General features: G+C 69.3%; 1 protein-coding gene across 12 annotated transcripts in view; it reads left to right on the top strand.

Annotated features, from left to right (window-relative positions):
• Positions 1-15,492, top strand: part of ARVCF (ARVCF delta catenin family member) — a 30,609-nt gene that overhangs the window by 14,312 nt on the left and 805 nt on the right. The window contains exons 1-17 of one of the 12 annotated variants that reach the window (XM_070770073.1): positions 2,548-2,702; positions 7,043-7,201; positions 7,308-7,834; positions 8,539-9,038; positions 9,402-9,585; positions 10,118-10,235; positions 10,477-10,648; positions 11,128-11,145; positions 12,021-12,092; positions 12,954-13,081; positions 13,236-13,386; positions 13,477-13,675; positions 13,906-14,017; positions 14,112-14,202; positions 14,464-14,517; positions 14,844-14,932; positions 15,234-15,353. In XM_070770073.1, coding sequence (XP_070626174.1) covers positions 2,682-2,702; positions 7,043-7,201; positions 7,308-7,834; positions 8,539-9,038; positions 9,402-9,585; positions 10,118-10,235; positions 10,477-10,648; positions 11,128-11,145; positions 12,021-12,092; positions 12,954-13,081; positions 13,236-13,386; positions 13,477-13,675; positions 13,906-14,017; positions 14,112-14,202; positions 14,464-14,517; positions 14,844-14,932; positions 15,234-15,341 — 2,703 coding nt within the window. In that variant the 5' untranslated portion in view covers positions 2,548-2,681 and the 3' untranslated portion in view covers positions 15,342-15,353. Of the gene's footprint in view, positions 1-2,547; positions 2,703-7,042; positions 7,202-7,307; positions 7,835-8,538; positions 9,039-9,401; positions 9,586-10,117; positions 10,236-10,476; positions 10,649-11,127; positions 11,146-12,020; positions 12,093-12,953; positions 13,082-13,235; positions 13,387-13,476; positions 13,676-13,905; positions 14,018-14,050; positions 14,203-14,463; positions 14,518-14,843; positions 14,933-15,233; positions 15,354-15,492 lie in introns of those variants that run through there. The other 11 variants (XM_070770074.1, XM_070770064.1, XM_070770065.1 and 8 more) reach the window with 11 other exon arrangements.

Below are 15,492 nucleotides of genomic sequence, written 5' to 3'. Positions count from 1 at the left end.
GCCCAGGCGGCTGGGCAGGGTCCCCTCTGGGCGGCTCAGCACTCAGCCTGGGCACGCAGAGGGTTCGGCTTCCACGGAGTCCCCCTGCCTTCGCTGCTGCTGCGTCCGTCAGCAGGCCAGCCACCAGGAAGGCTCAGGTAAGGCTGGGCTCTGCCTGCTGCCTGGAGCATGACGGCGACCGCCCTGCACCGCCCCAGGAGGAGTGAGCCTGGTCTGCTCCTGGCCTGAGAACTCTGAAGTGGGGATGGACAGTCCCGTGCGGCCTCCTGGGCTCCTCCCCATGTGAGCTGTGCCCTACTGCCAAACCACAGGTGGGGGCTGGCTCCTGGGGTGTCGGCAGAGGAGGGAACGCTTTGCCTGGAGGTTGCTGTGACAGGCTGAGGTGCAGGGCAGGGCGCTGGCAGGGTTCAGGGGAGCCAGACTCACATTGGCAGAGTGGGGACCCGAGGCCCCTGTGGCCAGAGAGAGAGGGAGCAGGGTACGGGTCCGGGCCGAGACTGGCCCAGCAGGCTCGGCTGCCCAGCCTGGGTGTGTGGGACTCAGAAGCAGTGGCCCGTGGTCAGATGGGGGACATGGCCAGTGACTTCCCCAAGCCTTGATGTCCTCATCTGATGGTGGGCAGTCTGCACGCACAGCCCAGCTAGGTCCGTGGTCACAGCCAAAGACACCTCTCCACAGACCGGACACGTTGGGCAACTCTTTCCATGCTGGCTGGCGCTGACGAGGCCGCACAGCTGGTTCACAGAGGCTGGAGCTGAAGCCAAGTGGGTCTAGGTACGAGGGCCGCCCCGTGGCCCCCTGGACCCCGGCCACTCCAGACAGTGAGGCCTGCACCCCCAAACTTGGGGAGCAACACAGCCGGCTGGGCCTCATGGGGACAGTGGCAGCCCATGACCCCAAGGTTACTCTTGGGTGCTCTTTCCAGGCTCCAGCCCTCCCAGTCCAGAAAGGGCTCTGGCGTCCAGCCCAGAGGGTGCGCTGAGGGTCGATGACCCGGTGGGAAGACGTTCCCATAGCCTGGAGCTGCCCTGGCCTGAAAGGCCACCACCCTCCCCGGCCACTGCCCCTCCCACCGGGGGCCCTCCAGCCCTGCCCCTGGTATTCTGTCTCTAGGCAGGAGATGGTTTCTCAGGCTGAGATCAGACTAGCAGGACTGATGGGGACACTGGGGAGGCCAGGCCACATGTAGCCCGCTGGGCCTGGCGGCCTCCACACTGCACCTGCTTCCCAGCCCCGTCTCAGCAGGAGGTGCCTGGTGAGCCACCTGTGACCCTCAGCTGCCTGGACCTGGCCCTTGGGGTCAGAGCCCAGGTCTATGAAGCTTGGAGGCTGGTGGCCAGGCAGGCGGCTGGGGCTGGTGAGCCAAGGGGTGGGGGCTGCCATGACCCCAAGGCTGTGCTGTAGGCCTGACTGCAGGCCTTTCATCGTCCAGCAGAAAGAGTGGCCTCCTCCGGACACCTAGAGCAGGCTGGCTGGAGCAGGGCTGGCCCTCACCCAATGTGTGTGTGGCAGGAGTCACCTGTAGGGACCTGGCCAGCAGCAGGCCAGGCCGAGATGGGGGTGTGGCCGTGGCACCAGCCGAGTGTGAAATTTGGGAGAAGGATCTACTCACACGAAGCGTCCAGGTTCTCTCAGGGCAGTGGTCCCGTCTGCTGCTCCTGCCTCGTGTGGCTCCGAGTTACAGGGACCAGTGATTAGGAGCAACTTAAGGAAAACTGAGGCTTAGAAGGACATGCAGTGGACACCCAGAGAGCTTGAGCATGCTGGCTGCATGGCCCGTGTGCTGGTGTGACTTGGAAGGGACAGGGGGTCTGGGGAGAAGTGGGTGGAAAGCAGAGAGCCCAGGCCAGGGCCCCCTCTCGTGCCCAGCCCCCCGAACCTCCCCCAGGTCTGTGTTCCCTTAGGGGGAGCCAGACTCCCGGGAGTGGCCTGCTGCAGGCGGAGAGTTAGCCCCCAGACGGGTCAGAAGCCCTGATAACCGCCCCCACCCCAGCCACCGCTTAGTACATCAAAGGCGGGAGGAGAGGGTCTGAGGCCAGCTAGGCCCGCCAGCCTTCACCCAGCCACCCAACAGTGATGCTCCCTCCCCTCTCTGTGATCTGTCTGCTCTGACACCGCTCAGCGGCTGGGGGACCCAGAGCGGGGGACCTCAAGTCTCAGAGGCCTCTGGGCCACCTGCAGGGGTGGGGAGCGCTTTCACTGGGAGCAAACCGAGGTCGAGGAAGGGCTCAGCGGGAAAATGCCAGCCCCGCGGCCGGGGCGTGGGGACCGGGAGCCCTGACCGGCCGCGGGGGCGGAGGGCGACCCCGGCCCTGCCCCGCCCCGCCCCGCCCCGTCCCCCGCCGGGCGCCGCCCCTACCGATTGGCTGCGGCCCACCCCGCCCGCTGGGCGCCGCCCCATCCGATTGGCTGCTCTCCGCCCCGCCCCAGTTTCGCTCCGCCCCACCCACCTTGGCCCCGCCCCATTGGCTGTTCGCCGCCCCGCCCCAGTTTGGCTCCGCCCGATTGGCCGCTCGCCTCGTCGCCTCGCCCCGCCCCGCCCGTCGGCCGCTAGCCGCCGCTCAGCCAGGTCCGACCGCCGGGAGCGAGTCCGCCGAGCCCGACCCGAGCGGCCGAGGCACCGGAGCCGATCCCGGTCCAGCCGCCGCCGCCGCCGGCCCGCGTCCCCCGCGCCCGGCCCGATGCCGGCCGAACTCAGACAGGTTGGAAGGAACTTGGTCCCGGGCGGGGGCTCCGTCTCGGGGACCGGTGGCGGAGGGCGGGGCGCTGGCCCTCCGGGAGGACCCGCTTTTGTTTGTGGAGCCGCCGGCCTGAGGCAGCTATTGTCTGCGCCCCCGGGGCCGGGGCCGGGCGTGGGGGCTGAGTGGACGCGCCGCCGGGGGTGCGGAGAGCGGGCCGGGGTTGGGGCCATGGAGGCGGGGGGCCGCGGGCGCACCCCGGCCAGCGCCCCGGACAGGTGCCTGGGACAGGGTGGTGGGAGGGCCTCCCGGAGTGGCGCCTCTGCTGCAGGAGGGAGGCCGCGTCTGGAGAGGGCGGCGCGGCTACGCCTCCCCCATGTTCCCAGGGCCCCGGCTTGGGGGGGCCGCGCAGGAGCTTCAGGATTCTAATGGAAGCTGGTCTGCCGCGGCAGCGCACGTGGAGTGAGGGCTGGGGGCCTGCCCTGCCCACGTGCAGAGGCGAGGGGGTGACCTCCGAGCACCACCAGCACCGGGGAAGGCTGGTGGATAGCCTGCACGCTTGCTCAGAGTGTGTGTGGGGTGGTGCACTTACAGGCACGGAAACTGAGGCAGAGGGGAAAGGCAAAAGGTGGGTCTGGACACCTGCCCAGCTGGACAGCTAGGTGCCTGCTGGCTCCAGAGACCGAGGGACCAATTCAGGGGAGCCGAGGGCATCTGGGGCCACCATGTGGCTGATGGTTGCGGGCTGGGCTCGGGGAAGCTGGGTTAGGGGAAAGCCCACCCTGCTGTTGCCCACAGGCTCGCTCCCCTAGTCTGCAGGGCACCCACCACCCTGTGTCCTCTGGTTACTTGGCCTGGGGCTGTGCACTCGCAGGTGGAGTGCTGCTGTGGAGGGGTGAGCTTCCAGTCAGCCAGGCTGGGCCCGCCGCTCTGGGCAGGACGGGAGAGGGCTTCTGTAGTGGCCAAGAACTTGCTCCCTGGGGACAGAGGCTTGCGCTGCCTGGCCTAGACCCTACCAGGATGGCCATGCAGGGTAGGGGACTGGCGATCCTCCCCTTCCGTTCATTCATCCAGCAGCCATCTCGCACTCCAGGGCCTGGACATTGGCCGTAACCCATCCCGTGTGTGCCAGTGGGGTCGTGGGCACCCCACATCCTGGTCTTCATGACGGACACTGAGTGCCCCTCCGGGGAAGGCAGGCAGTGGGGGTGGATCCGCGCCTCGGGGACCCCGTCCTGGCCCCCAGCTGTGCCTGTGCTTGTCTCCTGTGCCTTCCTGCCATCGCCGCACGCGCCCCTAGAGGCTGCTCTGGGCTTTTGCCTTGTCCCCCGGGTCACTTTTCTATGCCCTGCACACCCTAGATCTGGTCACAAAGGCAGGACTGGTGCTACCCCCTGTCCCACAGCCTGGACACCTGGCTTCCTCCTGTTTCCGTGTGAGGAAGCTGAGCCCAGGTGTGTAGCCGGCCCAGGGCCCTCTAGCTCTGGGCCCTAGGGACCCTCTTGAGAGCAGTGGGGTGCTGGTCACTCCGGCCCCTGGCTTGGCACCCTGGACCAGGCCCTGTGCACAAGCTCCAGGAGCTCATGGGAAACCCCAGGCCTGGACACAGCCCCTTGCTGGGCCGGGCCCAGGGGCTGTGGACCCAGCCACCATGGACGGGAGGACCACGGAACTGACGTGGGCTCAGGGGAGAGGTGACGGAAGGCTGGATGGTTATCCCAGCGTGAGAGGCAAGGGTGGGGCCCGGGCCAAGGACGGGGTGGAGAGGCGGTGGACGGGACTGTCGGGATGGGGGTTGGGGGGCTCCGTGTCTAGGGTATGAGGGCGGTCTGGGGCTGCAGGGCTGGTGGTCCCTGAGGCTCAGCTGGCCTGGGTAGGTGGACACAGGACACGGGGCCCTGGAGCAGGGCCTGGAGCCAGACGGGGGTGCAAGCAGGGTGGTCCGCAACCTCTGGTGAGTGCCAACCATGTCCTGGAGGTCAGTCAGTGACCCCACGTCCTCATCCCAAAGCTGTTTTGGAGGCACCAGCCATGGTTTGACCTCGGGCCCCCGCGGCCCCCAGGCCTTAGCTCCCCCACCTACGGGCTCCTACCGTCCCTGTGGTGGACGCCAGGGGTGCTGAGGGAGCCTGGAGGCACAGGTAGAAGGCGGGGGGTGGTATCATGGGGGTGTGGGTGATAGGTGCTGTTGGGAGAGCCCGGGAACCGGGCTGGGTGCTCTCGCACGCGTGTGTGAGTGCACATGTGTGTCCAGGTCCCTGTCTGCATGCGTGTGCCCAGGCGTGTGTACAGGGGCCAGGCCTCCCCATGCTCCCTGGCTGACTCAGGCTGCCGCCTCCCTGCCCGCCTGCCCCGGTGAAGTCATCGCCATTTTTAGCTCCCTGAGGTCACTTGCCAGCGGGGGCTCTTAGGGCCTCGGGATCCCGCTGCCGGGCTGCCTGGGCTGGTGTTCGTGGGAGCTGCCACAGGGCCGCCAGGCCTTCCTGGGCTCCTGGCTCCCCTGGACCCCACACCCTCAGCCCCCCACTGCACAGTGTCTACAGGCTGGGCAGCCAGGCACCAGTGGCACTGAGACCCAAGGGGTGCACCCCCTGTGCCCTCCCAGAAGCCCGAGCCCAGTGGGGCGGGACCTCTTCTCGGAGAGAGTTAACGTATGCAAGTCTACGCACACCTCCCCAGGGCCCTCCCACGACAGGTCTTGGAGTCCCTGCCCTCCCTCCTCTTGGCGTCATAGCCTGCGGCCTGCCGGCCCCTGGCCCCCTGTGCCAGCAGAGTGCCCACTGCCTGCCACACTCATGCCCCTCCCTTGACCAGTGCAGATGCAGGGGACGGGGGTGCTGAGGGTCTGTGGGTTGCCCCTGCACCTCCCTGGCTCCCCAGGGCCCTCAGACAAGAGCCAGGCCACTCTGCTGGGCCTACCGCCCATGTCCCCATCCCAGGCCTCCACCTGCTTCTCTTCCTTGGGGGGCGGCCTCCCTCCTCCGGACCGGGACCCCGGCAGACATGCTACTTGCTCTCTAGGACCGTGGAGGTGCTGCCGGGCTGAGGCCCGCGAGGGGTGATGTATGGCCGGGAAGCCTTTCCCGGGGCTCTGGGGTCCTGTTAGCAGCGCACACATCCTGCTCACACTCTGTCCTCCGACAGGCCTCAGCATCACTTTATAAAACCACACCCGTCCTCAGGGCTCTGCTTCTGGAGGAGGGGCGCGCTCCGTAGCCCCTGGCACCAGAGCCTGTGGGCTAGTCCTTCAGGCTCCCCCTGGACCCCGAGGAGGCCCCGACCCCAGCACTGTGTGCAGTTGGGGGACACGCGTTCCTTTAGGACGGGACCCCACCCATCAGGGTACGGGTCTCGCCGTGGAACAGGGCCTGGCCTCCTGCTGACCCAGGAGTGTGCGCCCCTGTGCCACCCACTAGGGCTTGGATCTCAGCCACTGCCCCTCCTGGCCAGAGGCTGGTCCTGGGGTGCTGGTGCAGGCAGGGGGGACCTCGTGCTGCTCGGCACGGCAGGGATCCGGCCCAGCCGTGCTGTGGGCTGGCCTGGCCTCTGTGGGCCTCAGTTTACCCTCAAGAAAGTCTGACCCGCAGGCCCGTGGCCTTCAGAAGCGCCTCTGTGCAGCGCTGTCTTGTCTGCGGGGATGTTGGCAAGGGGTGCTGAGAGCTAAGGGCCCGGCTGGGGAGACTGGGGAAGGGTGTAGGAAGGGGACACCAGGGCTCCCTTCCGGGGTCGGCTGGGCCCCGCTGGCCTGGATCCAGCCTCTCTAGGCTCTGACCTGGCACCAGGTCTCGGGGAGCGGGCACCGGCCCCTGGACCGAGGGAGGCACTGCCCACACAGCAGCCCTGAGCATCCGGCCGGAAGGACCCAGGGTATTTTGTTGCTCCGGGTGCGCAGGGTTTTCTGGGAACTGGGTATTTCTGTCCTGCGAGGGCGTCCGCAGGCCCTGGGGGGTGGCGGGAGCCTGGGTGTGGCCTCCAGGAGCCAGTGAACAGTGCAGAACCTGCCACCCTCTGCGCTCTGAGGTGGGCAGGGAGGTAGACCCACCAGGGATCATGAGTGTCCCGCTGGCGCCTGGGTCTCCAGGAACAGCAGCAGCCCAGCCGCACAGCCCCCACGAAGGCCACCCCCCCCCCCCCCCCCCCCCCCCCCGCAAGGCTGCCCACCACGTGGGGAGCCGGGCTTTACCCACTCGCTCAGCCCTCAGGAATCCTCCCCACCCGGAAGCGGGTGACCAGCCCCTCCGCTGTCAGAGGCAGGAACATGCCGCCCCGGCTGAGATGGGCCTGGGGCAGGAGAGCGGGGAGGCGTCCGTGCCCAGGGATGGTGAGCTCGGGGCTGTCCTGCCGACACCTGCCCCCTCGCCCAGGAGCAGAGCCCGGGCAGCCAGGCCTCACTGGCCACGATGCCGGAGGCGCCCGAGGTGCTGGAGGAGACCGTGACGGTGGAAGAGGACCCGGGCACCCCCACCTCCCACGTGTCCATCGTCACGTCGGAAGACGGCACCACGCGCCGCACGGAGACCAAGGTACACGGCGCCCCGCCTCCTGCGTGTCCACCCGGCGTAGGGCGCAGGGCCGAGCCGCCCTGGCCTCCCAGGCTGCCCGCCCACCGGCCACCCCCTTGCCCACCAGGTCACCAAGACAGTCAAGACGGTGACCACGAGGACCCTGCGCCAGGTGCCCGTGGGCCCCGACGGCCTCCCCCTGCTGGACGGAGGGCCCCCCCTGGGCCCCTTCACCGACGGCCCCCTGGACCGGCACTTCCTGCTGCGTGGGGGCGGCCCAGCGGCCACGCTCTCCCGCACCTGCCTCGGCGGCGGGGGCGGCTTTCCCGACGAGCCCCGCGACGTCCCCGGCTACGGAAGCCTGTCTCGAGGGCTGGGCGTCCGGCCCCCACGCGGAGGCCCCCCAGGCCCAGGCCCCGGCGATGGCTGCTTCACCCTGCCCAGCCGCCGGGAGGCCTTTCCTGTGGGGCCAGGGCCGGAGCCGGGGCCGCCGGCCAGCCGCTCACAGCCCGAGCGGTTCCAGGCGGAGCCGTATGGCTTGGAGGACGACGCTCGCAGCCTGGCAGCCGACGAAGAAGGGGCCCCTGAGCTGGAGCCGGACTACTGCACCGCCGCGCGGAGGAGGCCGGACTGTGGGCGGGGCCTGCGCTCCAGGTGAGCCCTGTGCCCTGCCGCCACCTCCAAGAAGTCCGCCCTGCGCCCCGTGCCAGGGTACCACCTGGGCAGTCTCGCTGCGGGATCGGCCTTGGCTCTTCTCGGGGACAGCGGCAAGGGCGGGCTCAGGCCTGGGGGGCTGCACTGGGTCCCCTCGTGCAGGTCAGGAGTCAGAGAAGCTGGTGAAGCACCGGCACCTCCCGCCCCCGCTTCAGCTAGATGGCCCCGGAGATACGAACTCAGGGCGTCTGTCTGAGCTTGGGCCAGACGCCTGCCCCTGCACAGGGGTGCCCAGAACCCAAGCCCCGGCCCTTCCCTTCCCGCCGGCACTTCTGGTTCTGTCTCTCCCGCTCTCAGCGTCTCCATCTGCGAGTGGGAACATGCCCACAGGCGAGACACTTGCCCAGCCGCAGCCCGTCACCTGGAAGGGGGTTGGACATCTGACCCCGGGCCTGGTGGCCCCTCACGTGGTCCTACCAGCAAGGCTGTGTGCAGGGGGGTGCACTTGGGCCTCGCGGGAGGTGGGACCCCATCCTGGTGTTTCACAGAAACACCAGGTTTCTGCTGGGAGTCGGGGGTCTGCCTGGTGGCGGGAGTGAGCGACTCCCCGGGTCTGGGGACAACCTGCCCGACAGCCAGTGCGATTGCTTGGGGGCAGGGCCGCAGCCGCGAGGGGATGGTCACGCGCGTGCTCTCTCGCCCAGGGCCTACGAGGACGTGGTGGACGACGGCGGCGAGCTGATGGAGGAGCGGCCGCCCTTCCCCGCCACCGCGGCGCCCCTGGCGCAGCCGGAACGCGGCAGCCTGGGCAGCCTGGAGCGGGTGGTGCGGCGCTCGCCCTCGGCAGACAGTGCCCGCAAGGAGCCACGCTGGCGGGACCCCGAGCTGCCCGAGGTGCTCGCCATGCTGCGGCACCCCGTGGACCCCGTGAAGGCCAACGCGGCCGCCTACCTGCAGCACCTGTGCTTCGAGAACGAGGCCGTCAAGAGGCGCGTGCGGCAGCTGCGGGGGCTGCCGCTGCTCGTGGCCCTGCTGGACCACCCGCGGGCGGAAGTGCGGCGCCGCGCCTGCGGGGCACTGCGGAACCTCTCCTACGGCCGGGACGCCGACAACAAGGCCGCCATCCGGGACTGTGGCGGAGTGCCCGCACTGGTGCGCCTGCTGCGGGCAGCGCGGGACAGCGAAGTCCGCGAGCTTGTCACAGGTGAGGCGCCCGCCCCGGCCCCCAGCTCCCCACCACGACTCCTCCACCCCTCCCTCCCTGGTCCTCCTGGGAAGTGGTGGGCCCGTGGCTGGGTGCGGGTCACGTGAAGACCACCTCTTGACCCTGGAGCACAGTCCCAGCTGCCTGGGTGGCTGGGAAGGGGTGCACCTGCCAGCCCCTCCCGTGTCCCGGCCCCTGGGGGCTCCTTCCCCTCCCCTGTACGCCAGAGTGCCCACAGCCTCTCACCATGGCTGGTGTGAGCTGGGCTGAGCTGGTTGAGGAGGGGATCCCTGAGCTGGCCCTCTGGGGAGGAAGGGCAGACAGAGCCTGCGGTCAGCCCAGGCGGGTCGATGGTGCTCACAGGCACGCTCTGGAACCTGTCATCCTACGAGCCCCTGAAGATGGTCATCATCGACCATGGCCTGCAGACGCTGACCCACGAGGTCATCGTGCCGAACTCGGGCTGGGAGCCGGAGCCCAATGAGGACTCCAAGCCACGGGACGCCGAGTGGACAACCGTCTTCAAGAACACGTCAGGTTGCCTGAGGTGCGGGCCCTCAAGGCTGCCGGGGCTCTTCCCTGCCCAGGAGACGGGACCCAGGCGCCTAGCTGGCCTGTGCCCTGGGGACATCCCCGTGTCCCGGATAACGTGCAAGGCAGCTGGCCACCCAGGCCTCGGTCTCAGAGCTGGTCACAGCGCTTGTCAGGGTCTGAGAACGGGCCTGCTCTGCACGTCTGTGTCCCTCCACGTATCCCTGCCACAGCCAGGCGGGGAGCTGGAACTCGCAGATCCAGGTCCCCTGGGTCCTGTCTGTCCGTCAGGGTAACCCCCTGTGAGGTCCCTGAGAGGTAGAACCCTGAGCTGCACAGACTCAGGCCTCTGGGAGTCAGAGGAGCCCCCACCCAACGTGGGTGCAGGCGGGCCCCCGGCCCAGGTCCCGCGGTCTGCCATTCACTGCCAGGCTCCCTCGTCTGCTGGCAGCCCTGACTGTGTGTGGGCATTTCTGCAGACAAGACCCCAGGGCTGGGGGGAGAGTCCCCACAGGAGCCAGCCCACAGGCTCGCTCTTGGCCTCCCAGGAATGTGAGCTCAGACGGCGCAGAGGCCCGGCGGCGGCTCCGCGAGTGTGAGGGGCTGGTGGACGCCCTGCTGCACGCTCTGCAGTCGGCCGTGGGCAGGAAGGACACTGACAACAAGGTAGGCAGGGAGCCCCGGGAAGGGCCGGACTTGTAGCCCCCACAACGGGCTGGGGTCTGAATAGGAGCCCTGGAGCACTCGGGCAGCAGGGGGGTGGGCACGTGGTCCACGACGGGGAGGTGCTCCCCTCCCCTCAGACGCATCCCTGAGTCTCACCCCAGTGGGCCCCGGCCCCTCCCGCCTTCACGGGCCGCGGCGTGCCCCCGGGAGGGTCAGCGCCCCATGCCCCCTCTCCCCACAGTCGGTGGAGAACTGTGTGTGCATTGTCCGGAACCTCTCCTACCACGTGCATAAGGAGGTGCCGGGGGCCGAAAGGTACCAGGAGGCCGAGCCCGAGCCCCCGGGTGGTTCCGGGAGCGCCCAGCGCCGGAGCAGGGAGGACGCCGGCTGCTTCGGTGGCAAGAAGGCCAAAGGTGTGTGGGCGGCACCGGGGTTTGGCTCTTGGATCCCAGGCCCGCCGAGCTGAAGGCCCTCCACACCCACGGGGGTCACGGCCAGGGAGCCAAGCGGGGCACCCAGGGGCAGGCAGGAGCGAACCCGTGCGGTGGTCTCCTTTGGTGCCCAGACCCAGACCTTCAGCTCCAGGAAGGGTTCTGGGGGCTCATGTTTGGACATCACCACCTTCCAGCGTTGGCAGGGAGCCCGAGGACCCTGGGGCGGGGGGGTAGCACCCACCCGCTTCACTCCATCCCTGCCTCCGGCGCGGCTGCCCGGGGTCTGTGCTGACCTTACCCGCACACCGCATGGCCTTTCCTGACCCCGTCGCCCGTGGGGTCGCTCCCCCAGGAGTGATCGGGCTGAGACTCCCCGTCCCCCACCCGATCCTGGGGGGGCATGGGGTGCTGCCCGCTCAGGCTCCTCTCCTCTCTCCCGTGCTTCCTCGGCCGCCCAGAAGAGTGGTTCCATCAAGGTGAGTCCCTGCTCGGCCTGCGTGCAGGCCTGGCGGGCGCAGTGGGCACCAGGGACCCCCCATTGCTCAGGCAGCTGTCTCCATGACAACCACAGGACCTGCGTCTGCAGGAAGGCCCCTCCCTTCTCCTGGCAGCCGTCTCTATGACAACGGCAGGAATGTCAGCCTGGGGCTGGTTGGGAGGCTGAGGGGCTGTCCCTCTGTGAAACCTCAGCTGTGGTCCTGGGTGGAGGGAGCCCAGGGTGGACAGGGCCGGGCATGTCCATCCCCAGGGCCCTGGGGAGAGAGTCTGCCCTCCAACGGAGCGGGTGAGGCGTGGCGCAGACAGCGGGAGCACGCAAAGGCCCCAGGAGGCTAGGCAGAGCCAGCCCTGGCCGTCTGGTCTCAGCTCTGCCTTCCATGAGGAAGAGGGTCCAGCCTGGGTGGAGGAGCTGGGAGGTGGTGAACTGGCCCTCGGCTGGCAGGTTAGGGGGGCATCTCCTGGCTGCCAGCGCCCAGGGCCGGGCCCGGCCGCCGTGAGTGGCACTGTTCGCCCCAGGCCTGCTTCACCACAGCCTGGCGCGCCCTGCCCCCACCAGGCCTCACTGCCCCATCTGCACCTCCCTGCCCAGCCTGGGCTGCTGGCCCCTGAGTTCATGCCCTGGGACCCCAAGGAGGCTGTGGGGCGATCTGAAGCGCGGCTCCCAGCACCCAGTGGGAGACGAGTCCTGGCCCCCACTGCACTCTGGGCCGACACGTCTGGCTGAACTCGGGACAGCACCCTGCTCCAGCCTCCTGGTGCCCGTCTCTGACGTGGGGGTGTCTTCTGGGCCGCACCTGATACACGCCTGTGCCCTGCAGGCTCCATCTCACCCTCCACTGCCCTTTTGTTCCAGGGAAGCGGGATGGAGAGATGGACCAGAACTCGGACACCCTGGACCTGCCCAAGCGCACTGAGGCTGCCAAGGGTGAGTGTGGGGAGGCAGAGGCCAGGCCGGTCCAGGAGTGAAGTTCTGTGCCACCGAGCTGGCCTGAAGGGCCTTGGGGGCCAGTGGGGAAACTGAGGCCCACAGGGGTGGGGCTCCCAGAGGACTGTGCCAGCTTCTGGCCATCTGCTCAGGGCTGGGAATCAGGGTCTGTGCCAAGGTAACTTCAGGCAGGTATAGGAGTGAGGCATGGAGGAGTGGGTGGGGATGGCAGCGAGGGTCTTCAGCGAAGGGCAGGGCTAACCAGTAGCCGCCTTTGCCAGCCTAGGCACCAGGTCAGGCCCAGTTTGGAGGCTGGTCCAGAGCACCCTGGCACATTGGGGCAGAATTGGGGAGGGGCTGATGACACGCAGGGTGAGGGACGGGGGATGGAGGTGATGCCCAGGGACACAGGCCGCAGTGTGGGGCAGATCTGGCAGGCTTCTCCCCGCTCCGCCGTGGAGCACAGTGGAGCGACTCTGCTGCTGGGCTGGGGCCTCCATTGAGGCGGCGCCAGTAGGGGTTGAGCCGCTGTGTCTTGGAGGGCAGGCCTCTAACATAGGATGCGCGGGTGGGGGCTGTTGCTAGGCAGTCTGAGTCCTGTTGCTAGGGGAGCAGTCCTGGCTGTTGCCCACGCCCCACACCCCTAAGCCGGGTCCGTGACCTCTCCCAGCCTCCGTTGCTTCCTCTGTGAAATGGGAAGGCTTTTCCTCTCGGGCAGCTAAGGGGTGATCACGTGGGTGCGGAACGTCCCCCGGTGACGTCATAGCCGCCCTGGGCCCCAGCTTCGCTGCCCCGGGAGCGCCCAGGATGGGAGGGTGACGGGCGGCATGCGTGACCGCGGCGGGGGCACTCCGTGCCCAGGCTTCGAGCTGCTGTACCAGCCCGAGGTGGTGCGTCTCTACCTGTCCCTCCTGACGGAGAGCCGCAACTTCAACACCCTGGAGGCCGCGGCCGGCGCCCTGCAGAACCTCAGCGCCGGGAACTGGGTGGTGAGAGAGGCCCCGCGGGGCAGGGAGGCTTCGGGGTGGAGCTGCTGGGGCGGGCTTTGTCCGCAGCGGGAGGGCGGTCCGGCTCGAAGGGGCGGTCAGGGCGCCGCTGGGCGCGCGACGCGGCCCCAGCTGAGCACGCCGCCCCCCGCCGCAGTGGGCCACGTACATCCGCGCCGCGGTGCGCAAGGAGCGCGGGCTGCCGGTGCTGGTGGAGCTGCTGCAGTCGGAGACCGACAAGGTGGTGCGCGCCGTCGCCATCGCCCTGCGCAACCTCTCGCTCGACCGGCGCAACAAAGACCTTATCGGTGAGCGCGGGCACGGGGGTCTGGGGCCCGGGCCCCCCGACCCCGCCGGTGCGGCCTCACCGACCCTAGCCCGCTGCCCGCCGCCCGCAGGGAGCTACGCCATGGCCGAGCTTGTGAGAAACGTGCGCAGCGCGCAGGCGCCCGCCCGGCCCGGTGTCCGCCTGGAGGAGGACACAGTGGTGGCCGTGCTCAACACGATCCACGAGATCGTGTCCGACAGTCTGGACAACGCGCGCTCGCTGCTGCAAGCTCGCGGCGTGCCCGCGCTGGTGGCACTGGGCGCCTCCAGGTGGGTGCAGGCGTGGCCGCGGGAGGGGCGGGGCAGGGCCTGTTGGGGCGGGGCCTAGGTGGGTGGAGCGGGAGGGGGCCCCGGGTGGGTGGGCGGGGCCTGTGCGTGGGCGGAGTGGGGGGGGCGCCCCAGGTGGGTGGGCGGGGCCTGTGGGGGGCGGAGTAGGAGGGGCCAGGTGAGTGGGCGGGGCGGGGCGGTCCAGGCAGAAGCTGATCCCGCCTGGGCCGCAGCCAATCGGTGCGCGAGGCGAAGGCCGCGTCGCACGTGCTGCAGACCGTGTGGAGCTACAAGGAGCTGCGCAGCGCCCTCCAGAAGGACGGTTGGAGCAAGGCGCGCTTCCAGGTTAGGCCCGCCCGCCCCTTCTCACTTCGCCAGGCCTGGTCTCCTGTGGCAGCGCCCCGACCCACGCCGTCTGCTATGTGTTCCCCCGCCGCAGTCAGCCGCTGCTAATGCCAGGGGCCCCAGGGCAGCCCCGAGTCCGGGAGGCTTGGACGACAGCACGCTGCCGCTGGTGGAAAAGAGCCTGGGTGAGTATGGGGCCAGAGCTCATCCCGAGGTTCAGCTGTGCCCCTCTCCCGGCCGAGGGCTACAGGGAGGTGGGCCTTCCTCCAGGAGGATGGCCCCCACTCTTCGCACCCCCTACCCCCCGGGCGTTCACCTTGGCACCAAGCTGGGGGCGGCTTTGCCAGGGAGCAAATGTTGGTGACAGGGTACCCAGAGTGGCTGAGGCCAGGCCTGGGCCCCCGCCACCACCTGCAGCCAGCCACCCATACGCTCATGCCTTGCAGACGGTGAGAAGCCAGGTGGCCGGGACATGATCCCCATGGAGGCGCTTGGTCCAGGTGCGGGCAGGTGCAGGCTGTTTGCTCTGTGTGGGGAGGGCCTTCCAAGGAGGGGTGGTTAGAAAAGTGATTTGGCTTAGGGGTGCTCAGGGAGCGAGGGGCGGGCCAGCCAGGGAGGGGTCACTGTCCAGCCAATCTGGTCTGCCACTTGATGGCGGCTGGAGGGCTCTGAGCTGTGGGCCGGGGGGCCAGCAGGGGGAGTGGGGACAGATGAGAAGACCCGGCTCCGCGCAGTCCAGGCGGACGCCCTCCCCAGATACACCCTGGGCGCTGAGGGACAGCCACACCTCGGTGCCTGCCTCAGGGTCCCCTCTGCCTCCGCCCAGCAGACGGCTACTCCACCATGGACAGGAGGGAGCGTAGGCCTCGAGGCAGTGACCCAGCGGGGGAGACCTCTGAGAAGGAGCCGTTGAAAGTGAGTGGCCTTGGGCGTGTCCGGGGCGGGGCCTGGGGCGGGGCTGTGGCTCTCCTGGCTGGGGAAGCCGGGCACCGGTCCAGTTCGAGGCTGCACACGCACCCTCCCTCCTCAGCCCCGCCCCCACGGCAGCGCCGCCTGCTCTGCGCCTGTTCTTCTGTCCCCCAGCCCCGCTGGCGCTCAGCCCTCCCCTGGCACACACCCCTGCCCTGCTGACCTGCCCAGCTCCCACCCGCCTGCTCATACTAACCTGCTGCGTTCTGCCTCTAACGCCCGCCTGCCCGCTGCCCGCCCGCTGCAGCCCGACCCCAGCAGGAAGGCTCCTCCGCCCGGGCCCAGCAGGCCTGCGGTCAGGCTGGTGGACGCTGTGGGGGACGCCAGGCCTCAGCCTGTCGACTCTTGGGTCTAGCTTGCATGCCCGGTACGTCCCTTCTGGGTTCTGCGTCAGGGTGGGGCCTCCTCCCCGTGCCGCTGCCTGCCTGCCTGCCTGCCCTGCTCTCCCTGCACGCTTCCTGCAGGGCCACCCCAGCTCAGCGGAGGGAAGCCCAGGTCGGGGGCGG

This window comes from Bos indicus, chromosome 17 (assembly GCF_029378745.1).
Source record: "Bos indicus isolate NIAB-ARS_2022 breed Sahiwal x Tharparkar chromosome 17, NIAB-ARS_B.indTharparkar_mat_pri_1.0, whole genome shotgun sequence".
Classification (NCBI taxonomy): domain Eukaryota; kingdom Metazoa; phylum Chordata; class Mammalia; order Artiodactyla; family Bovidae; genus Bos; species Bos indicus.
Note: the sequence above shows the minus strand (reverse complement) of the source record. Positions and strands in the feature narration are given on the sequence as shown.